At 34.1% G+C, this 23588-nt stretch overlaps 4 protein-coding genes across 4 annotated transcripts; 1 reads left to right on the top strand and 3 right to left on the bottom strand.

Moving 5' to 3' along the window:
- Positions 1 to 281: 281 nt before the first annotated feature.
- Positions 282 to 989, bottom strand: B0H65DRAFT_475207 (uncharacterized protein). Its single transcript, XM_062827295.1, has 2 exons — positions 716 to 989; positions 282 to 618 (listed from the first exon to the last, which is right to left on the bottom strand). The coding sequence occupies exons 1-2, from the start codon at positions 836 to 838 to the stop codon at positions 409 to 411; spliced, it is 333 nt and encodes a 110-aa protein (XP_062678398.1). The 5' UTR covers positions 839 to 989; the 3' UTR covers positions 282 to 408.
- Positions 990 to 1234: 245 nt separating this feature from the next.
- Positions 1235 to 4639, bottom strand: B0H65DRAFT_288302 (multicopper oxidase-domain-containing protein). Its single transcript, XM_062822973.1, has 9 exons — positions 3785 to 4639; positions 3631 to 3727; positions 3541 to 3564; positions 3442 to 3482; positions 2827 to 3370; positions 2448 to 2732; positions 2264 to 2385; positions 1724 to 2166; positions 1235 to 1578 (listed from the first exon to the last, which is right to left on the bottom strand). The coding sequence occupies exons 1-9, from the start codon at positions 4217 to 4219 to the stop codon at positions 1365 to 1367; spliced, it is 2205 nt and encodes a 734-aa protein (XP_062678399.1). The 5' UTR covers positions 4220 to 4639; the 3' UTR covers positions 1235 to 1364.
- B0H65DRAFT_288306 (S-adenosyl-L-methionine-dependent methyltransferase) lies at positions 4640 to 6036 on the bottom strand. Its single transcript, XM_062822974.1, has 2 exons — positions 5849 to 6036; positions 4640 to 5786 (listed from the first exon to the last, which is right to left on the bottom strand). The coding sequence occupies exons 1-2, from the start codon at positions 5894 to 5896 to the stop codon at positions 5061 to 5063; spliced, it is 774 nt and encodes a 257-aa protein (XP_062678400.1). The 5' UTR covers positions 5897 to 6036; the 3' UTR covers positions 4640 to 5060.
- A 15247-nt stretch (positions 6037 to 21283) lies between these two features.
- B0H65DRAFT_551786 (major facilitator superfamily domain-containing protein) lies at positions 21284 to 23456 on the top strand (the record flags this gene model as incomplete). The annotated part of the gene is made up of 2 exons (XM_062829844.1): positions 21284 to 21977; positions 22042 to 23456. 2 exons carry the CDS (start codon positions 21284 to 21286, stop codon positions 23454 to 23456), a joined length of 2109 nt encoding a protein of 702 aa, XP_062678401.1.
- Positions 23457 to 23588: the final 132 nt, after the last annotated feature.

The raw sequence follows: 23588 nt of genomic DNA on the forward strand, positions 1-23588 counted from the left end.
GGTGAATACCTTCTTACAAGAATTGGTGAAAAAGTTCCGAAGAATCAGTTTTGGGCTTCATTTGCCAAGAGACCGAGATATCCTGACGAACGCCTGCCTGCTGGAGTTCAAAGTTGAAGTATTCCAACCACGGAACATATGAATGACCGCAAAAACATACGTATGTGTATGTCACCTCAGGACTGTCAGTAAATTGTCTGTCTTCGATTATTCAGCCCTCTCGAAACAGGCAGATTGGTATCGTTCTGCAAACACCCTTATCATACACCCCCCCCCCCCCCCCAATCCACCTAATTATACAGTCTCTGATGTCTCCTTATGTCGTAAAATCATTAAACTTCCTTCTCTCGTTCTTTCATTCCTCCCTGTATCCGCAGCATCAAAAACCTCCATTCTTCAGTTTACTCCTTACTCCTGATGACTCTTACTAGCCGCCCCCTCCTTCTTCATCCACTCGCAGCCGGTAAGCTTGCCCGCCGTCTCCTCGACCGATCCGTACCCCGACGCGGCCGGGTCGCGGCCCTCGGACGCCGCTTGTAGAGACGCCTTGGCGTGCGCCTTGTCTTGCTCGCCTGAGGTGGTCCAGGCGTGGGAGCCGGTGATGTTGCCGATTGCGGCCTGTCGCCGCAGGAAGCAATTGTTAGTATCCCAAAGAGCTAAGCTAGGTGGTTTAAAGGGCAGGCAGGGCAGAGGAGGGCAGAGGAGAAAGACGAACCTCAGCAGCGCCCTTGATGTACTCGGCGTGTCCGGCGATCATGCCGGGCTGGGGCTGGTTGGCGTTGGTGTTGGAAGAAGAAGGGTTGGTGTTGGTGTTGGTGTTCTGGTTGGAGGAAGACATCTTGGTGGTGGTTTTGGCTTTTGTTTGTTGACTGAGTGTATTTGGAGTATTGTTTTGGTAGTCTTTGATGTATACTTTGACGGATTTGGAAGAAGAAAATTGCGAATTGGGAAGAGGAGTGTTTTGTAGTTTGCGATTGCGATGCGAACTGAACCGCCGCTGTGGAAAGGGAGGGTCTAATGATGACGTCGATTCGCTGACGTCACTGGGTACCTCTACGGCATCGGCATCTGCACCCCTGAGGCTCTCCGACATCAACGGCACCATTCCGCTTCTTTAGAGACGGAGTGACATTGAGATTTTCGGTATTTCAAATCGAGGAACTGATATAGATCGATTTGAGATCATCGTGGTTGTGTTTGGATGTTTAAAGCATGGGCTAAGTTGCGGTCAATCAACATGGGAAGCAGCCACTTCATGCACGAGCTAGGTCTAGATCTAACTAATTCCCTCCCGTTCGAGAGGTTCACAATAATCGTAGCTCGTTCGAATCAATCTGGCGGTCTCGCCACTCACTTACATATACCTACACGCCCGAATCATCCTGGAAATGCTTCGGCTCCTCATAATCCCACAGATTCCTCGGTTCCCCATGCCACTCCCTCCACTTCCTACACTTCTCCTCAATAACCGGCTTATCCTTCTCCATAATAGCCGGAATCAACTCCTTGTTCTCAATGATTTGCATAGCCAGACCAGAGGAAGCATGGAAGGCGATGTGGCAGTGGAGGATCCAGGCGCTGTTTGAGTTGAGGGTTAGTCAGTAAGTATGGAGAGAACAAAGGTCAAATCGAGCAAGGTAAGGTGGGGAAAGGGGGGGAAAGGGAAAAGCAGAGGGAGAAGAAAGGGGGATGAAAAAAAAAAAAAAAAAAAAAAGACACATACCCAGGGTTATCAGCCTTAAAAGCAACAACCACATACCCGCTAGCCGGCAAAAGCACCACGTCCCTCCTAGTAGGATTGTCACAATCCAGCCTCTCATTCTCGCAATTCAACTTGTCGGGGGTAAACCACCTCCCTTCGCCAATGTGACTAATATCCGGATCATCATACCAATTCTTGCTACTCTGCCTCAACACCGCAAAGTCGTGGCCATGCAAGTGAATCGGGTGCGCAGCGGGGAAGAAGATCCTTTGTCCCTCGGTCGGGACCTTGTCGGGAGCGGTGATCACCATCCAGATCCATTTGTCGTCGTTGGGATCGGTGGTGGGGAGGGTGACGATGTCGAGGTGCGGTTGGGTGATGAGGGAGTCGAGAGAGGAGAGGGCGAGGAGCGTGGGGTCGGAGAAGTTGATGCGGAAGGGGGCGATGTGCATGTCCCAGCGGGCCTGGTGGTACGTTAGTAGTAGGACAAAAGGGAAGGGAAGGGGAAAAAAAGGGGGGAGGGGGAGGGGGAGAGGGCGTTGGTGGTGAGATAATACGTACGTAAGCCTTGTCATCGGGGATATAAGGCGTGCTGGTGTTGGGACCGCCGGACATGGTCAGGCCGACGTTGAAGATGTAGCGCTTGTTGGGTGGGAGTGTTGTTTGGTTGACGACGTTGGGATCTTGAATCATCGGTCAGAACCAAGGTACCATTTATTCCTCCGGACACATGCATCGAACTCACCGATATTCACCGGATTCCCAACCGTCCACGGTATCTTCGGCACCAGCTTTTCCAGTGGCTCATCCGCACAGGTAGTCTCGTACAGAGGCGGTTCCGACATGGGATCAGGCGCCTTTTCCATGGTCTGGAAAGTCCTGTTATACCTGATGATACCCATCTGCTCATCGGGACCGTAGGTGAACTTGCTGCATTTTCGTGCCGGGGTCACTCTCATCCAGTAGTTGCCGTATCTCTCGGCTTCGTACGGGTTTTTTAGGCCGTGAACGAGGACGTGGTATCTTTGGCCTTCATGTGTTTCGCTTCAAGTTAGTACATGTGCCTAACGAGACTGGTTGGAACAAGAAGGGGGAAGGAGAAGGAGAGAAAAGACTGAACCCACCAATACCAATCTTGAGATTAGTAGTATTATACGGCACGATCGGCACAAAATCCATCTCAATAACCTCCATCGTATGATTATCAATCGAGAAAACAAACGTCGTATCAACCGCCGTGTTAATCAGAATCAGCAAGTGCTTCTTCCTCTCGTCCAAATAAAGCGTATACTTCTTCTTCTTACTCCCAGCAGAGCCAAACTGTCCCACCCCGTTAATCAGGATATTCGTCATCGACGGCGCCACGCCCGATTTAAGCATAAGCGGCCAGTCCTCGAACACGCTGCGATGGTTCCAGTCTGTTAATAACAAAGGCTTGAACGCTTCGTTCGCCTCAAAGTTGGCTGTCGAGGGGCCGTAGATGGTGATGGGACCTAGCAGGCCGTCTCCGTATTGTAAGGAGTAGTGGCTGTGGTACCAGGCTGAGCCGTATTGCATGGCGCGGAACCGGTAGGTGAAGGTGTCGCCGGGGGCGATGGGACATTCGGTAATGCCGTTGACGCCGTCCATGTGGAAGGACTCTAATTGGCGGAAGCCGTGCCAGTGGACCTGATGGGATTTGTTAGTGGTGGGAAAGGGAAAGGAGGTTCAGGGAGCTGTGAAGTGGGTTGAGAACTTACGGATGTGCCGTTCCAGCGGAGATTGTTCTTTACGGTTACCTCTGTGGTCCTGTCAGTGACAACAACCTTCGTGATGGGTGGGAATGTATGTGTACGTACCAAGCCAGTCCCCCCAGCACGCCTCTGTTTGCGATCAGTCAGCATGGAGCTATTCTGAAGGGCTTCTCGAAGGGGATGGATGCTACTTACCAATCCAAGGCCCTGGATATGTGCGGTTGAACACCTTGCCATGTTCCATCGTGGTACCATCCGGGGAAATAGGTTGCTCCGAGACTTCCAAGTAGAACTTGAAGATGTGTCAGCTCTGATACCTCAAGACAAGTGTGGATGATGATATACCAACCTTTCTAACCTTCCCCTTAGGAATCTCCCACTCATTCTCATAATCAGTCATAATATCAATTCTCTTATCCTCATACTTATGCTTCAGCCAGCACGTCCTATTCTCAGGGCCATAGCAAGGCTCCCAATCCTTCATGTCGGGGTAATGGCAGTTAAGCCCTCCGCCGGGGCCTCCTTCCTGGGGACTCTTGGGTGTTCCGACGACGGGGTGGTCGTTCACCATGTAGGAGCGTTCTTTGCCGCCGGTGTAGAGGGGGACTACATCGTCGACGGCATTGTTGGAGCTGGGGGGGAAAGGGTGGTGATGATGGACATCTTCCAGTGCGATGGGGACTTGGGGACGCTGTGATGAGAGATCACTGCCGTCCTCTGGGGAAGAGAAGGTGAGGAAACTGAAGACCTGCACGACGCTGGTCCACACTGAGGCGAGCCTCATGGTGGGCGTCAATGAAGGTTTGGGGCGTTTGAGTCAAGGACAAGAAGATTCGTGAAGGATGTGATTGATATAGCTTTAGGCGAGAGAAGGGGTATAGGAAGCGAACAAAGTTAGACATGTTCTCCGAACCAAACAGCTCAGCTTTGAAGCTCTTTATAAGCTTTCACCACCTCGTCTACCAGATGTCTCATCCATAAACATGGCGGTCTCGCCTATGAGCTGTGTCAGGTAGCCTCAAACCGTTAGCATAGTGCTTGTGGGGTAGGCAGACGCAGAAAGGTTACAATGCAACCTGTGATATAAGGTAAACTATTGAAGCTACCTGTTCAGCTTCCCCGCCGTCTGTACCTAACCGTCAGTATGTCCCAGAAGTGATGGGCCAGCGTGAGGGGTTGTGGGTTTTAACGTAATGATCGACTCTCACAGGTAGCCATGATTCTCGCGGTTTCAATCGTTGACCAATGAAGCATGAAAACACAACACAAGTTCTCGGATACTCTAACAATGAATTATCGTGTGTCTTGGACCCTTGTGCCAGAGTGTCTTGCGCGGCTCATGCTAGAGCCAACCCGGTCATCCACTCACTAAGAAAGCAGCTGTAGCTCCATTGAGCGGTAGCCCGATGAAGAGGCGGGCTGAACCGTAATGTTCCAGAAAAAAGTAGCGTCTAACGCCTCAACAAGCATGTCTGAGGTGTGATATCCCATTGTGGACAGCTGAATCTGGGGTTTGTGGCTGGCTGGCGAGTCTCTCTCCCCCTTCACAGGTTTCTGCAGTGATCAACCGCGTTATTCCCGAGACCATGGGTGTCAACGTCAAATGGGTGTATAGGAGACTTGATTCAAGCTTTAACGCCCACGCACTCAGTAATCTCCAGAGCATCCTCATTGCCACTCGGCTCCCAGCTCTTGATAGACCTGCTGTTGTATTGCAGATTCGGATTTCCCTTCTCTTCGGAATTCTTGTCAAGCTCTTGCTTCTCGGCAACACTGGCTCTGACCCACTCAGCATATGGCGGGTTTCCCGGTAGGATCATGTTGTCGGCAACCAAGACGGTGCCTGGGCCGACAAGACCGAGTCTCTCACATCGCTTGAGATCACTGGTGTAGCTTGGCTTGTGATGGTCAAAGAAAGCCATGGCAAGCTGGGACTTGAGCGCGCCTGAATCGTAAAGACGTTGGATACCCTCAGCACCAGTGCCAACAGTGATTCTGACGACATCCCTGAGGCCAGCCAAGTCGACGAGACTTGCGGCAACAGCGGCAAAGAGGGGGCTTTTCTCGACGCTATGGTATTGCTTTCCGCCAGCCTTTCTCAGGGCGTCACCGAACATGATGGCAGAGTAGCCGACATAGCCGCCCAGCTCGAGGATGGAGTCAGGCTTATAGTCGGTAATGAGTTTCGTGACAACAGCGCCTTTGGTCTCGCCAATGTTGATCAGGCCGGTGACAGAGCGGGCAAAGTCGTCGATGGCCTGTAGGACCTTTTGTGGGTTCCCGCGCAGCTGGTCGATGTCGGGACGGCTGTAGATGGACTCGAGCAGGGCAACTTCGCGGCCATCACTATGCTGTAATGCTCATGTTAGCCATGCCGTCACAGGAGGGAATTGAGCAAAGTATGACTACCGACAAATTTGCCGTCCACCTCCCAGCTAAGGTAGACCTTGGAGCGGTCCATGATACGAATCTGCGTTGATGTGCGTAGACTTTCCCCTTGTGGTGTGTGTAACCGTTGAAGCTTTCACTCCTGTCCCGAACTTGGGTAGGTGGAAATGTCTTGACGCTGGAATGAGGAGTAGAAGCGGATTTGTACCTCTCTCTAGAATGTGATCCGAAGAGGTGCATGACACAGAATGCGGACTTTTACCAATCTCGTCTCGCGGGTTCTGCGGTACACGTGTACGATCCTGGAAGCAGCAATGAGGAGTTGTACGCAACACGGAGCTCTCAATGTGATGGTCAGCGCGGGGGAGTGCAGCCGCAGCTCTGAAGGAAGCAATTGACTGGATGAAGTTGCCAACTCGGTAGCTCTCCGTCCAGCCCCGTGATGTCGCCCCAGCTGAGCCCGACAAGGTACGGTCTTTCGCTATCTTCCATGGCACGGGGACAGATCATTCAATGATCATCATTGATTGTGACTGCTGTAGCACGCACTTGACAGGACAGCAGCCGGGACAAGAATGGACAGTCGACCGGAAGTAGAGGGAGCTGAGAGCGAAACCCGAATGGACAGAGGCGTGGTTAATGAAAACCGATGATGATATGCGGGAGTTGCTGCTTATTGGCATCTGGCATGTTGAGTGGTGCGGGAGGAAGATAAATCCGAATGGACTTGCCGATTGGAAGTTGAGGCCGACTGGCCGAGAAAGGAAAGCGGAGATGAAAAGGTACGTACCCACCGGAACTCCACCCCTCACTCTTGCCTAATCTCATTGGCCAATCTTCACTTGCAGGCGGTGATCGACAGCAGGGTTAGGGGCTGAAAAGACAAAGTGGCTGTCGCTAAGACTGCGACAAGGTTATCGCCCCACACCGTAAGCAAAATCCAGCCGACTTCGGAAGCCTTAACAATTAATTTTGACTATTTCCAATTGTTGCAAATAAAAAGATTTTACTAAACTAATTGGGAACTAGTTCGGAACTAATTATACCTTAGTACATTTAGAATGTACTATACAAATACTAGACTTTAAAATAATAAGTATAAACTAGTTAGGAATTAGTTGAGAATATGTCTTTGCTTAATTAATTTAATTAAATAAAATAATAATTTATACTTTATTAATCTTACTATATTTTATAGTTACTATAGTATAATTATATTAATATAATACTTTATATTAGAAAATGGATTAATAAATAACTTTTATATAGAAAATTTAAATAAATTCTTTTTATTTATAAAAAAGTATATAATAGAAACCTATTTAATAGAAATAGTGAAAATACTACTAATAATTTACTAAATAAAAAGTTTATATTTTAGAAGACTATTATAATTATTTTTTATAATAAATTTAATAATTAATAAGTATATAATCCTAAATAGTGCCTTTATTATAAAGATATTAATTTAACGCCTTTAGAACTAGTTCTGAACAAGTCTTCTTATAATTTAAATAATATTAGAAAATTAATAATTAACGTTATATATATTAATTATATTAAATATTTCTTTGGATATATATATTATATTCTTATATTTTCCTCTTAATATAGGTTTTTAAATTGCTATTATATAAAGAAATTTAATAAATTTCATTTTTAAAAGAACAAAATATAAAAAAAGAGTTTTCTTGTAAAATGTAATTAAATATGATAAGAAAGATTAAAAATATAATAGAATTATAGTTAATAGGTATTATAAATAACGATTTAAATTAATTAAATAATTTATATAATATATAATTTTAAATAGCGCTTTTATTTTAATAATTTTACTTTATCACCGTTAGAACTAATTCGGAACAAGTTCCTTTATAAGTTAAGTAATTTATAAGATTAATATATAACGGCGTTTATATTAATTATAGTATATCTTTATTTATTTATATTTTTTCAATTATAATTCTCCTTATTATTAATAAAGTTAATTTTGTTACTTGAATAGGAGATATCCTAATATATTTCATTTTTAAATAAAAAGAATATAGAAAAATGTTCTATTATATTGAATTAACAAATATAATTCTTAAATTTAGAAATAAAATACATATAGGTATTAATAGAATATTATTATTCTTAGTTTTATTTAATTGAGTAGTGTATATAATATATAATTTTATATAGCGCTTTTATTTTAATAATTTTACTTTATTATCGTTAGAATTAGTTCGGAACAAGTTCTTTACTAATTAAATAATATTATAAGATTAATATATAACGCTATTTGTTTTACTTATATTTTATTTATTATTAGATATTTTTCGAATTATGATGGTATTTATTTGTAGAAAAGATAATTTTATAGCTTATATATAAAAAACTATAATAAATTCATTTTTAAGGAATAAAGGCTAGAAAAAGAAGATTTTTAATAGAAAATAATTAAATAAAATGAGAAATATCAAAAATATAATATATATATATAATAAAGGAGTAATATAATTGAAAATTTAATTTAATAAAGTAATTTATATAATATATAACTTTATATAACGATTTACATTAAGAATATTTATTTAATGGTTTAAAACCAGTTTAGAATAAGTGCTAATATAATTTAAATCATGCTATAATACGAGTGATTAATACTAAATATATTTATTATATTCAATATTAAAAAATATATTTCAATAAAATTATTATTTTCTTTAGTATTAAAACGGGTTATTAAATAAGTTTTATAAGAAGAGTTCTAAAAAATGCTTATTTTAAATAAAAAGGATTAGAGAAAGAAGTTCTTTTAAAAAATATAATTAAATATAACACGAAATAGTAAATATATAATATATACATATATATTTAATAGGAATTAACTTTCAGAATCTTAATTAATTTAATAATTTACATAATATATAGCTACTATTAGAACTAGTTCGGAACAAATTCAATTACAATTTAATTAATATTATAAAATGAGTATTTAATTATATATCTTTTATATTTTATATTTATTATTATACTTGAAAGGAATTATATTATTATTTAATATTAAATAAGTTTATTTTAAATTATTTATGAGAAGAATTCTCTAAATTAATTTAACATAAATATATTTTAATTTTAAATATATTATGGAATTCATAATTAAAATTATATTTAAATCATATCCAAAGGTATAAAAATATAAAAAAGGGAATTGAAATATAATATTGAAGGGTAACTAAACGAATATAATTAATACAATATAGAATATTAAACAATCTTTATATTAACTATATTATATTAATATACATAAAGTTATTTTAAAATGAATTTAATTTTTAAAGAAATTTATATATATAAAAAATTAATTATTTCTATAATAAAGGATAGATAAACACTTATTAATATATTTTGATTTACCATATATTTTAAACTATAATAATAGTACGACCAAATAAATTATTATTTATATTATTGTTTTATTAGATTAATTCTAAATTAAATATATATTAATTATAAAATTAGTAATTATCGATTTGCTTTTGAATTTAATATTATTTAATTATATATTACATGCAATATTATATATAATATCACATGCAATATTACGTATATAATTACGTAATATAATTAGCGTGATACATTACCTTTGGTAGAATTCTTGGGTATAAAATCCCTCTTCGAATTTTATTTCTAAATTTAAACCTTCTCTTCTTTTCTTCCTATATTAACCTTATTTCGATTCCGGTACGTGTGACATCTTTCTCAGATTCTTTTCAGATTTATTTTAGAAATTCTTTAGATTCTTTTCACTTTAATTGAAAATACTAATATTTAATAGTACTAATCCAATACTAATTAAAGACTAATTAGAATTATAGCCCCTAACTACTCCAAATATAACGTTTACTAGCGTTATATTACTTTGGAGAAGCGTCCGGAGAGTTTCCCTCCTTTTATTTTTAATAATATAAATTTAATTTATTATTAGTCTATAATTAATTTAAAACTAATTCTTGATTTATTTTAGAATAGAAAGGTTTAGATCGCTATTAGCAAATTCTTCTACCGTTTTGAATAGCCCGGTAGTACTATATTAACCGACGTTATAAATTATATTTATTCATAATTTATTAATTACCAATCCCTATTTAATATTATATTAATCTTATTTTTTTTTTTTAATATAAGTGGAACTTAACTTCTAATTTACGTAAGTACGTAGCAAAGTGTAAACTACTTAATAAGACCAAAGTTATTATTAAGAGTAATAGCGTTAGTAGCCCCTCTTTAAAAGAAAATTAGGAATTTATTAGTAAATAATTAATTATAATTAGTCTTTAATTTATTCGAGATTAATTTAAAATAGACTATTACGTTAATTTAATAAAATTTGTCGATAATAATGACGACGAATCCGAAACTAATTCGGACGCTAATTTAGCCCTAGCCCCGCCTTCCCAACCGAAGAAGGGGAAAGGTTTTAATAAAGAAGCGTACTATAGATAAAAATAACGAGGGTAGTAATAAGAGTAGTAAGGACGATAAAATAGTTCGTTTTCCGAAGAAGAAAGCGAAGATTTCTTTTTCCCTTTAATTAATTTAGAATAAGAATAGTATAATAAGTAATCTAGATTTATTTAGAATTAATTACGAATTAATATAGAATTTAATGTATATTTAGTTTTCGTACTATTAAATAAGGAAGGCCTTTATTAAGAACGTCCTTAATAAGCCTATAATTAAGGATATAAAGGTTCAGAAGTATCCGGGGTATATCAGATTCGGTATTTCGTATAAAATTTTTAATTTATCCCGGACTCGTTTAGAATTAATATAGAATTAATTTAGGCACTAGAATTAAACGTCCTCTTAAAAACGAGGAGGAAGAGTATAATATATAGAAGTATTTCCCTTTTAAGCCGGAGGCTAAAGATAACCTTAGCACTCTCTTAATAAAGAACGCTATTAAGAAGTAAATTATTAATACTTTTTTAAAGCTAAAATTAGTAATAAATTTAATTAGGTACAATCCTAGATTAATTATTATAGTTTAATTCTTAATTATGACCGGTCAAATTCTTTAATATATTAATTTTATATTATATTTATAATTGCTAGTGAATTTTATATACTACTATATAATACTAATAAGTTTTTAAGTATAAATTTAATAATATAGTAATATTTAATTGGAAAGATTAGTTCGGAACCCGTTAAGGACTAGGAAAAGACTAATTTAAAACTAGTTCTATTAAATATTATTTATAAGATTTTATGAAATATATAATTAATTATAAATATTCCTTATAGTAAAGTAAAAAAGTATATAATTATATGATTTAGCATAAAAAGGTTTAATTTTTTAAAACTTTAATAAATTATATTCTTTAGGTTTAATAAATTAAAGAAATTAAATTTATTTAACAATACCTATTATTTAAAGAATATTAATATCTATTATTATATTATATAATATATTACAATAAATTATATTATATTCATTATTATTATTAATATTATTATTAAATTATATTAATTTAATTACATTAATTATAATCTAATTCTAATTTAAATCCCATTATAATATATTAATTTACGTAATCTTATTTATATCCTATAAATTACCCTAACTATATATATTCTTATTATTTTTTTTATATAATAAAAGAAATTATATTTTATATTTTATAATACCCTCGCTATATAAAAATTAATAAAGAAGAAGAAATCTAACTTTTAAATCAATATTCTAAATTTAATAATAGAAATATTTATATATATATATATATATCCAATAACATTTAAATTCTATAAATAATGTATTATTAATCAAAAATCGATTAAGAATTATTTTAAATTTATTTTATATTAATACTAGAAGAAGATATTAAAATTATTGAGAAATACCTTTCTATATAATTCTATATTAGTAAAAAATCAAACTTAATTGAAAGGGTAAAATATAAATAAATTTTAAAAAAGTAAGTATTTATAGCGAATTTCTTATAAGGTCGTACGGTAGGATAATAAAATTAATAATTAATATTTCTTATTTCTCTATAATAAATGAATTATAAATTAATATAAGGATATAGGTTAGAGGGCTTGGGGAGCTATTTATATATATATATTTAGTAGTATTGAAAATAGGAAAATTTAAATCTAATAAATTGAAAGCGAATTCAAAATCAAAATAGAATGAATTCCCCTATTATTTCTTTTATAATTTAAATATTTAAATATTCACTTTAATCTTTCTTTCTAACCACAATCTAATTATTCCAATTCAATTAAATTTAAAGTTTTTAAATTAAAATATAGTTAATTAAAAACAAATTTAAAACTGAATTAAAACCGATTCCTTTCTTATTTCTTTTGTAATTTTAGAATTTTAAGCTTAGATTTAGCCTTTTTAGCTTTAACTTCAGCCTTTTCAATTTTAATTTTAACCTTTTTAATTTTAGCTTTAACTTTTTCTATTTCCAATTCTAAAATCCTTAGCTGACAATCTTCTCCTTTACTATTATACGGTATTGGTTTAGATTCTAATCGCTTCTATTTCCTAAGAAATTTGTTATTATTTAAGAATTCGTTAAGAACTAATTTAAAATTCATTTAGTAATAATATTAGATGAAAATATTAAAGCTATCGAAAATTGCCCTTCTATATTACTTTACGCTGGCGATAAATAAAGGTTAATTGAAGGGGTAGAATATAAAGGTAAATTCTAAAAGAAATGATTATTTAAATAAGTAAATTTCAATAGAGTAAGTATTTGTGGCGAATTTCCTATAAGGTTATATATTGGAATAGTAAAGTTAATAATTAAATTCATTACTTCTCTATATTAAATTATTTCTAAATTAATTTTTAATATACTTAGAATTAAATAATTTACTAATTTTATTATTTTACCATTAGAATCCTCTTATAAAGCGTTTATTCTTCAATTGAAATTTGTAATTGAAATTAATATTAAACTTCCTTTTAATTTTAGTATATTAAAGAATACTCGTATCCAACCGAATATTACTAAATATTAATTATAAATTAATTTGAAATAAATCCAAAACTAGTTCAAATTAAGTATTTTACTTATTTATATATAGTATAAGGTCAACCAAACGAGTATTCTAATTATATAATTATTAGTATAGAATTTCAATAGTATTAATATAGGAATTTATTTAATTCTAATGTTCTAATGGTATTTTAGAATACGCTAAATTAAGGCTAGCCCAAATAATTGGGGATAATTTATATTTAGCCTATTTTTAAATTTTGATTTATTTGTTATCTAATACTAAATTAGTTCTTAATTAATCCCGAACTTATTCTATACAAAATATACCAATTAGCTATTAGCAAACTAAAATATAATTATTTAAAATATAGCACTTCGAAAGATTTAATATCCGTTATTCTAATACTTTATTATTCCAAACAAACCTTTTTATACTACGTTGAAAATAAATATAGTATAAGCGAACGTTCTTTTAAATATAATATAGCTAATTACGGCCGTATTAATCAAAGTTAGAAAGGTAGTTTTTAAAACCTAGTAAAAAGAATATTAGTATATAATTTATTTGGAACTAGTTCTAAACCTAATATAAATTAGAAAGAAAATAATATTAGTAATTACTTTATAATCCTAATTAATAGCAATACTATGTAGGCCTTTCACGTAGAGGTTTACCTACTTTACTTTATAGCCATATTATTTTTGAAAAATATTAAAAACAATTTCGAAAATATATTAATATATTAACGTAATATTAGAGTTTATTAGGATTCTAATAAGAGGAATAGTTATAAAAAAGATAAGATTAGTTTAAGGTTAGTAAAGAACCTGTACGGAATTAATCTAAAATTAATTTAAATATATATTTCGTTATATTAATTCAAAATAAGTACCCTATATAATTTTACAATTATCCTTCCTTAAAAAGTATTTATAATTTATATCCAAGTGAAAGGATTTAAGTAAATCCTTTCTAAAAAATTCTATTTGGTCTTTATAGAAGTAGATGATAATAAAGTTTTTACCATCGTCGAAAAAATGCTAAATATATTATAAATATATTAATTATGAATTCTAAACTCGTTAAGAATTAATATAGAACTAATTTAAAAAAAATTTGAAAAATTTTTATTCGATTAGAATTGTTCTTATATCGAACTTGCTACTAATAAGCGATGATAATATTAGAAGTACTAAGCGGCTAATAAATTACTCGATACTTTTTAATAAGAAGTTATAATTGTTTAATATTATTATAATTTGAATGTAATTTATGAATAGTAAATTTATTCTATTTCGCTAAATATTTTTAAAAGAAGGGATTCCGAGTTAGGCTAACTATAAGAAGGAATTTAGTCTTGATTAGTTTAGAACTAAATATAAATTAGATTAGAATTTAATTCAAATTTATTATAAATAATATTCGGATTATTAATCCGGCTAAGAAGGTAGGAAATTTCCTCTTGGATTTTTTGTAGTATCTTAAATAGTAGGGGGCGAGGGTAGTAATAAAGATCGTAAAAAGTAAAAATAATATAACGAATATTATTTTGATCTATTAGAATATAATAATTCTAAATTACTTTATAATTATTAAATTGTATTATATTTCCTTATCCTTAGGGATAATCGGTACTTAAAACCTAAATTAGTCTCGAACTAATTCAAAAATAGAATAGAACTAAAAAAAAAGTTAATATATATTATATAATTTCCGGCGTTAATTATTAGAAGACTATTCGGTATAATTCTCCTTTTTAATTACTTTTTGCGGTTAGGTAATTCTATTAAAAATAGGCTTTATTAATACCTAAGAAGGATAATATTTTTGAGGTATAAAATGATTCTAATAGCTTTACGAACCGCTTTTCTAATTTAAATATTTTAAAGAATAAATAAATTGACTATTATACTACCCCTTTAAAAGAATTAGTTTATATTTAATTCTTAATTAATTAGTTATTATTATTTATAGTAAAATTATATTATACGAAGCAGTAGCTATTAATAATTATAAAATAGCCTTTTTTATACTAATCGTTAATTGCGGCTAATACAAATCTAAAAATAAAATTTATTGGTAATAAGTCTTAATTAAGTCTAGAATTAATTTATATTAAAAATAGAATAAATCTTATAATATTACTTAATTTCCTACTAAGCTATTATTCCTAACCATTTGAATTTAGAACCTTATTTCGATAAATTTCTTATCGATTTTATGAGAATTACTATTCTTATAAAGTTCCTAAATCTTCGAATCGAAATATTAATAATATTTAAATCCTATATAAATTAAGACGAAATAATAATAAGGAGCTCCGCCGAGAAAAATAGAATTTATTAATTTCTTGCTCCCTATTTACTCCTTATAACATTGGAATTAAAATAATTATATTAGATCCGAAATAAATATAGAATTAACTTAAGATTAATTTATATTAACTTTGATTTATATCCTGGTACGGCTTTTCAATTATACTAGGGATGAGAGTTTCCGTATTAATTATATACCTAACGCTACTAATAGATATCTTTAAGTATTCTAGGAGGATAGATATATAAATTAAACGTTCTATTTTGACTATTTATTCGGAATTCTTTCTATTTAATAATATACAATACGGCCCAACTTCGTTGACCTAGATTCATTAAATTAAATTAAATTCAAAACCTATCTTGAATTAGTCTTAAATAAGTTTAATAAAATAATAAATAAATTAATGAAATATTAATTTATAAGGCTATTATTTGTATGGGTTAAATTTAGAACAGTACATTTAATAATTACGTTGTATTAATTATATTAGGTTATAATAAAATTAATTATATTGTTATTTTTAATAAGATTCTTCTATTTAATAATAGATTTAAATTCTGTATTAGTTTTGGATAGGTTAGGTATAGTATTGTTACTATAGATGAAAGAAATATAGGAGTTGAAAGTAGTAAAAAATATATTGAGAATTGGTTTAGAATAAATAACGAATTAGTTTTGGATAAATGGGTTTATATAAAACTTCTTAATAAGTTTAAAATATTAAGGAAGAAGTTTTGGAAAAAAAATTCAATTTCGAAAAAGATTATTTAAATTTTAAAAAGTTATATAATATTAATGACAAATTATTTATAGCCCTAATCCTACTTACTAATATATAGTACTAATTCCAGACTAATTTAGAATGAATTTGGTATATAAAATTAATTTTAATAAATTATTTAACCTTTTTATAATTATATAATTTTTTAAAATAAAAATTTTTTTATTTAATTATAAAAGAATTAGTTAAGGATTGGTCCCGAACGAGATCTGGATAAGTTCGAATATTTATTTTAAATTCTTTTATTATTAGTTAAGATTATTAATTTTAAATTTAAATATTACCAATCCTAAATAAATTATGAACTAATTTAATTCATTTAGCCTTATTCGTTAAAATATATATACATATATATATATAAATATAAAAGCGGTTTATGAATTAAATAATATTTAATTTAAAACTAATTATAAATTAATTTATTAGAAGAATTAGTTGATGATTGGTCCTGAACGAGATCCGAACAGGTTCGAATGCTTACTTTAAATTCTTTTATTTTTATTTAGGATTATTAATTTTAAATTTAAATACTATTAGTCCTGAATAAGTTACAAAGTAATTTAATATATTTAGCTTCATTCGTTAAAGTACATATATATATATAAATATAAAAGCGGTATATAAATTAAATAATATCTAATTCAAAACTAAATGTAAATTAATATATTTAAAGAAATATAAAATAAAAAACCCTTCTATTTAATTTTTAACCTTCGGCTTTCTAATACGAGTCGATATACGAGTAGGGCCTACTTAGATTATAATTTATTTATTATAAAAATTAATACCTTATAAATCCGGAACTTATTTTAGACCCGTTTTTATTTAATCCGTATTCTAATCTTTTTATATTTAAATTAATTCTATAGGCTTACCAAGATTAATTTTGAAAAAGTACTATACTAAGTAAAAAGGTTAAATAGAACGAATAGGAATAAAACCTATAATAATTCAAAATAAATTTCATTTTAATTGCAAATTAATAAAATATTTACATTTCCTACTCTGTCTTTAATAAAGAGGACACTTAATTAATACTATACGAATATCTAGCCAATTATAAAATTTAATTATTTACCGCTTTATAATATTATAATTAATTTTTAAATTAATATTAGTATATAATTAGTTCGGAATAAATTCCTAATAAATATAAATAATATTTAACGAATAATTTACTTAATTCTTCATCTTTAAATTACTTTTAAAAAAATTTATTTCGAACAAAATTATAAGTCTCTTATTATACTATTTATAGAAATAATAAAGCGGAGAAGTAATAGTATTAATTCGCAATAAATTCCGGATAAATCCTACTTTTCCTTAATTAAATAAAGGTTCTTCCCTTTAATTAAATAATTTGGAGGTAATAATATTAATTCGTAATAAATTCCGAATGGGTTCTACCTCTCTTTAATTAAATAAAAATCCCTCTTTATTAAATAATTCGGGGATAATAATATTAATTCGTAACCGTTTCCAAACAAATTCTACCTCCCCTTAATTAAATAATTCTGGAATAATAATATTAGTTCGCAACCGTTTCCGAACAAACTCTACTTCCCTTTAATTAGGTAATTTGGGGGTAGCAATATTAGTTCGTAATAAATTCCGAATAGGTTTTACCTCTCTTTAATTAAATAGAAATTCCTCTCCTTAATTAAATAACTTAGGGGTAATAATATTAATTCGTAATTATTTTTAAATAAATTCTACTTCCTTTTAATTAAATAGTTTAGGGGTAATAATATTAATTCGCAATAAGTTTTAAATAAATTCTACATCTTCTTAATTAAATAAAGGTTCTTCCCTTTAATTAGATAGCTCGGGAGTAATAATACTAATTCGTAATAAATTTCGAATTAATATATCCTCCCTTTAATTAAATAGTTCGGAGGTAGTAGTACTAATTTATAACTGATCCCGAATTAATATTTTCTTTATAAAAGTAAATAACCGATTATATATCTCTTTAAAGAGAGATAAACTGTCGTAAATATCATTGTTAATACTATTTATTATTTTATTATAATCGAAAGGATATCCGGACCCTAAACTATAATTAATGTAAAATTAATTAGGAATTTATTTTAAACAGAACTATAATTAACCTTTATTAAGTTATAAAGGTAACGAAGGGGATAAGACTTTATTATCCCTTATTTCTATATATTCTTTTACTCTTTACGCTTTTAAGGCTCTTGCCTCTACTAATCGTCTTAAGGCTTTTTACCGCTTTTTTATTTATTTCGTAGATAGCAATTTCTTTATTTCCTTTTTGACAGTTGTAATTTTGCTAGTAAGAGAATTATTATAATATTTAATAAGCTAAGGATAAAAGGTTATAAGGAATTAATCCCGAGTTTATTTATAATTAATTATAATTTAATTACGAACATTTAATTTCCTAATAAATTTCGACACTCAATTTAAACCCCTTCTTTATAATATTATTCTTATTAATACTATTTTAGGAAACGATTTTATAGAATTTACTTCTTTTATTGCAATGCTGCCTAATATACTTTAAAAAAGTATTTTGGTTATAAAATTATTATTAAATTAATTCGTAATTAATTATAAATTCATTCGGGAATATTAAATATAATCACTTACGGTATTAGTATATAAATCTTTACTAATTCAAACTCGGTAATATACTTTACTTAAATAAATAAATAATTTTCCGTCCTAAGAATCTTATATTAGAATTGGTTCCGAATTTGTTATAAACTAAATATAAATTAGTATTTACCTTATTTTAGTCAAATAGTAGAAGGCTTTTTAACCTTTTACTATTATCGCTCTTTATATAATATTTAAAGGTATTTAATTATTAATACGCTAGTATTATAGTACGTTAGAGGTGAACGAATTGTAAATAAGTTTTATATTTATTTTGGGTAGAAATAGAAGAGGATTGAAGATAGAGGAAGTGGATGAATATTAAAATAAAAATTAATTTCAATTAATTTGGGAATTTATTTGAAATTTATACCTTTTTTTAATTATTTCTTTTATTTGCTGATTGGAATGGTCGTCGTCGTTTGAGATTGGTTTATTAATAATTATACCTATTTATCATTATAACTAATAATTATACCTAAGACGTAAATCGATATAGGATAGATTTAGTATTAATTCGGTATCGATTATAAACTTTTAGTCCTATTATAATCTAAATAATAATATCAGTTATAATTAGTTGGCCGCTTATATATTGCATTAAACTAATCCAAAATCGGTATTGGTTACGAGATTTGTAATAAATGACTAAAATGATACAATATAACTAATTTTAAACTAATTCCAAATTAAGTATATAATTCGATTAATTATTTATTATAGCATATAATTAGACTAGTTTTAATTAGGCTATAAGTATAGTAAATAATTAAAATCATATAATAATTTAAATTTAATATTAATAAGAAGTAAAATATATATACGGAACAGGTTCGGAATTAGTCGTTAAATACTTCATTAATTTAATTCCTATATAATTTTTAATTATAATAACAGTTTAAGAATTAATTAATTCCGAAATAATTTCTTTATATAATATTTAATTAAATATAATATTAAATTTCAATATTAATCAATAGGTAATTCTTACAAAAGTTTTTAGATAAAATCTTTATAAAATTTCAATAGGTAGACTCGTTCTGAATTAGTTCGCGTCTAGTTTCAAACTAATTTTTCAAAATTAATACTAATATAAAATAGGCGCTCATTTATTATTTTTAGTAATTTGAAAATAAACGAGTATAAATTAATAGCTTTTATAACTATTATTTATGAATTTATTTATAACTAGTTCTGAACTAGTCTTATATAAATAATATTAGTCTTAAATAGGTAGTTACTATAGTTTCTCCAACGTTAATTATTGTTAAGCGAGCACAGTATAAATTTACATTTCTATATACGTTATAGTGCTCCGATTGAGGGCCGAGGTCTGTCTTGGCGCGTCTTGGCGCCCTCTTGGCGCTCCGATTGAGGGCCGAGGTCAAGGGCATGTGTGAGGTGAGCTAGTAATTCGACATCCTTGCGAGACTCTCTGCCCATACCATCCAGACTATTGGTATCATGCTACGTTACACGAAAGTCGGTCTTGGGCGATTCCAAGCCATTGTGGTGATGACTGCAAACATTTTGCATTGTCGTGGGTTTCAGACCCCCACTCCATTTTGCTTCTCTTGAATGGATATTCCCAGTCCTGAAGAGTTGCTTCTTCAAGCTGTTTGTTGGGCATCAAATTCGACCATATGAGTGTGAAGATGGAGGGCTGAGACTGTGTACCTGACGGGTCAAAGGCCGGACACGGTGGAGTGGACGCGTCGACTCTCTTCTCGACGACAACGATGAAATCATCACTTCCTCCAGCAGCTCCTGTCCAATGGCCTCTCAAGCTCACCACAGTGAGGTCTGCTCAGGTATGAGACATGCTTCGTTGTATTGGTTGGCTGACTGCCTGGCTGGCTGGCAAAAGGGGTGGGAAAGGGATTCGAGTCATTATCAGAGAACAAAGGCTGCCAAACAGAACAGGACCAATGAAAAGATCGTTTTATCAAAGCTGACAGTTGCTAGGTGGACAGGCTAAAGGCATCAGGAAAGTTAGGATTAGCCATCCTGCTCTTTATTACCTCGTTACATCTTCCCAACACCATACACACACCGAGGACCACATCATACAGCCGTATTGGACTGATGAGGAAGGGAAGGTACAAAGAGTAGCAAGTGCTTGATGCCGATCACAATTTCCTTCGACGTTCTGATGGCAGCAAAGGAAGCCTTCGCTGTCATGGTTGCCTCTACGGCAGACAATGGGGCCAGGCACGATCGGCTGTCCGATGAGCCGACCCGCACTGAACCCTCTAATGAAGAAGAACGAATTCGAGAAAAGTGCAAAAGGAAGGAACGTGGTTTGGACAAAGCAAGAGGTATCAAGCACAGAAGTCCGTAATTTCCACCACAGGAATAGCAAGAGCGACAACCTTCTCACAACCGGCCACGGAACTGGAGGGGGCAAGGAAATATTTCTTCGATCGATCTGAGACCTCATCTAGTTTCAGCTAGACATTCATTGTAAGACACTACGCCATGGAAAACCTAGAAAATCGCACCCCAACAGCAGTAGTTGCACAACGACATGGAAACCTAGAAAATCGCACCTCAACAGCGTAGTTGAGTAAGCACCACTGCACAGAGTGTCCATCCCTCCTGTCTTCATCCGTGCTATCCCCAGGGTTAAAGCGTGTCAGACAAGTGGGTAGTAAGAGTAGAGGGATCTAGCACCCCAGATTTAGAGTTCAGGGCTGTCTATGGGTTATAGCTCAAGCCAGCAAGATGAACGTATCTGGCTTCAACGAACAGCGGCCTGAAGCCGACGCGCTCGACGCGGTTGAGGCCATCGACGAGCACACCTCGCTCCTCCACCCACCACCAACACCACCATTGACATCATCATCATCCTCCGCCTCCTCCCTATCAATAACCACAGCCGAAGCCATCTCCCGCATCATCAAACCCCAGGCCAACTTCCACCCCCATCAAGACGAAGAAAGCCAGGCCACCACACTCACCAGAGATGACTCCCTCTATCATCGCGACTTATCCCCTTCTTCTGCCTCAACGCTCATCCACCCCGACCGAAACCACTATGACCACCATCCCCACCACCTCTCAGGCGGGCAATGGAGGAAGAACCTGGTCCTCCTCCTGGCCGTCTTCCTCGTCAACTCCGACAGCGCCATCCTCCTGGCCATGTTCCGCCAGATCGCCAGCGATTTCGACAAGCTGAGCTCAGCGAGCTGGATCATCACCTCGTACATCATCGGCGTCATCGTCACTCAGCCGTTGTTTGGAAAGTTGAGCGACATTTACGGGAGAAAGCTAATGCTCATCATCGCTTACATCTTTTACATCCTCGGTGGTGTTTTGGCCGGTGCTGGGTTTTCCTTTTGGGGTGTTTTGCTGGGGAGGGGATTGTGTGGCGTGGGCAATGCTGGGATTACGGTGTTGATTTCTACGTTGATTGTTGGTAAGTTCCTTCAGTCTCTACCATCCCTACTGGCGGCAAATCTAACGGGTAAAAAAAACACAAGACCTCGTCCCAATCCGCGAAGTCGCCGTCTGGCGCGGCTACGTCTACGCCATCAACCAAGTCGGCCGCGCCATCGGTCCCTCCCTGGGCGGAATCATCTCCGACACCTTCAACTGGCGCTGGTCGCTCCTTTACCAAGTGCCGCTTAACACATTTGGCCTCTTGTTCATCTGGTGGAAGATGTCCTTTCCCTCCCCGTCGTCACCCTCCTCCTCTTCAGTCTCGACCCCCTCTTCCTCAGCCTCAAGCGCAAAATCCAAGCTCAAAAGAATCGACTTCTCCGGCTCCCTAGCCCTCGGTCTCTCCAACGTCTCCCTACTCCTCCTCCTCGACCGGATCCAACACCCTCCCAGCACCTCTTCCACCTCTTCTTCCATCTCCTCCCTTGCAACCTTCCTCCAAGACCCCTACACAATAACCGCCCTCTCCCTCTGGCTCTTATCCCTCACCTTCTTCTTACTAATCGAATCCTTTTGGGCGCGCGAACCAATCCTCCCTTTACGGCTTTTATTCCTCACCCGCAACGTCCTCTCTTCCTACGCCATCCAGTTTTTGCAAACAGTGGCGCAGATGGCGCTTTTCACCAGCGTTCCGCTTTATTTCAGGTTGGTGAACGGGGATTCGTCGGTCAAAGTCGCGATGCGACTGCTGTTTATCACCGTGGGCACGGTGCTGGGTGGGCTGGTGAGCGGGGTGGTGATTAAACGGACGGGGTTGTATAAGTGGGTTATTGTGGTGGCTGTTGTGCTTTCGGATGTCAGTTTTACTGCCATCTGGCTGAGGTGGAGAGGAGGAGGGGAAGGGGGCACAAACTGGTGGGAAACGGGGTACGGGTTCCCGGTTGGTGTTGGCTTTGGAGTAAGCTTGTCGGCGGCGTTTATTGGGTTGACTTCTGCTTTGGAGAACATGGGGAAGAAGCCTGGTGATGGGGGCAGTCAGGTGGCGGTTGCCACGTCGGGCTTCTACTTGAGTCTGAATCTGGGAAGTCTGTTCGGGGTAAGCGGAGCGAGTTTGATCATTAGCTCGGTTGTTGAGAAGACACTCAGAAAAGAGTTGGATGGCATGCCGGGAGGAATGGATATCATCAAGGAGGTGATGTCGAATATTGACAAGATTGGGGAGTTACCCGGTTGGTTGAGGGAGGTGGTGAAAGGGGCGTATACGAGGAGCTTTGTGTATGTGTGGTTGTATGCGTTGGTTGCTGGGTGTTTGGCTCTTGGGGCTAGCTTCATTATGAAGGAGGGCCAGTTGAAAGACAGTCAGTTGAGTCATCCGCCATTTGCTAGAAAGAAGAGAGGTAGCCGTCCTGGTACGGGAAGGCAGGAGGAGCGGGTGCAGAGGATTGGATACGACACTTTTGGAAACGGAGGAAACATGGACAGTGAGGAAGATTCACATGTTGCTCAATCGGGGTGAAGGCGTGTACGTGGACGGGGATCTAGAGTTCGGGTTGTGCGATATAAACAAAAGAAAGGGAAACAAAAAAGGTGGAATGTTGGTTTGATGTAATAACAAGTAACACAGCGATATAGGACATAATAATTGTTA

The sequence above is a fragment of the Neurospora tetraspora genome, assembly GCF_033439725.1.
Source record: "Neurospora tetraspora strain CBS 560.94 chromosome Unknown B0H65scaffold_7, whole genome shotgun sequence".
In the NCBI taxonomy this organism is placed as follows: domain Eukaryota; kingdom Fungi; phylum Ascomycota; class Sordariomycetes; order Sordariales; family Sordariaceae; genus Neurospora; species Neurospora tetraspora.

Bases quoted from the DNA above. Each gene is read 5' to 3' on its own strand.
- B0H65DRAFT_475207 (XM_062827295.1), bottom strand. From the start codon at position 838: ATGTCTTCCTCCAACCAGAACACCAACACCAACACCAACCCTTCTTCT. The intron at 619-715 runs GTTCGTCTTTCT...CTGCGGCGACAG, and splicing joins ACATCAAGGGCGCTGCTGAG to GCCGCAATCGGCAACATCAC.
- B0H65DRAFT_288302 (XM_062822973.1), bottom strand. From the start codon at position 4,219: ATGAGGCTCGCCTCAGTGTGGACCAGCGTCGTGCAGGTCTTCAGTTTC. The intron at 3,371-3,441 runs GTAAGTTCTCAA...AAATCCCATCAG, and splicing joins TCCGCTGGAACGGCACATCC to GTCCACTGGCACGGCTTCCG. The intron at 2,386-2,447 runs GTGAGTTCGATG...CGATGATTCAAG, and splicing joins TGGGAATCCGGTGAATATCG to ATCCCAACGTCGTCAACCAA.
- B0H65DRAFT_288306 (XM_062822974.1), bottom strand. From the start codon at position 5,896: ATGGACCGCTCCAAGGTCTACCTTAGCTGGGAGGTGGACGGCAAATTT. The intron at 5,787-5,848 runs GTCGGTAGTCAT...TGAGCATTACAG, and splicing joins GGGAGGTGGACGGCAAATTT to CATAGTGATGGCCGCGAAGT.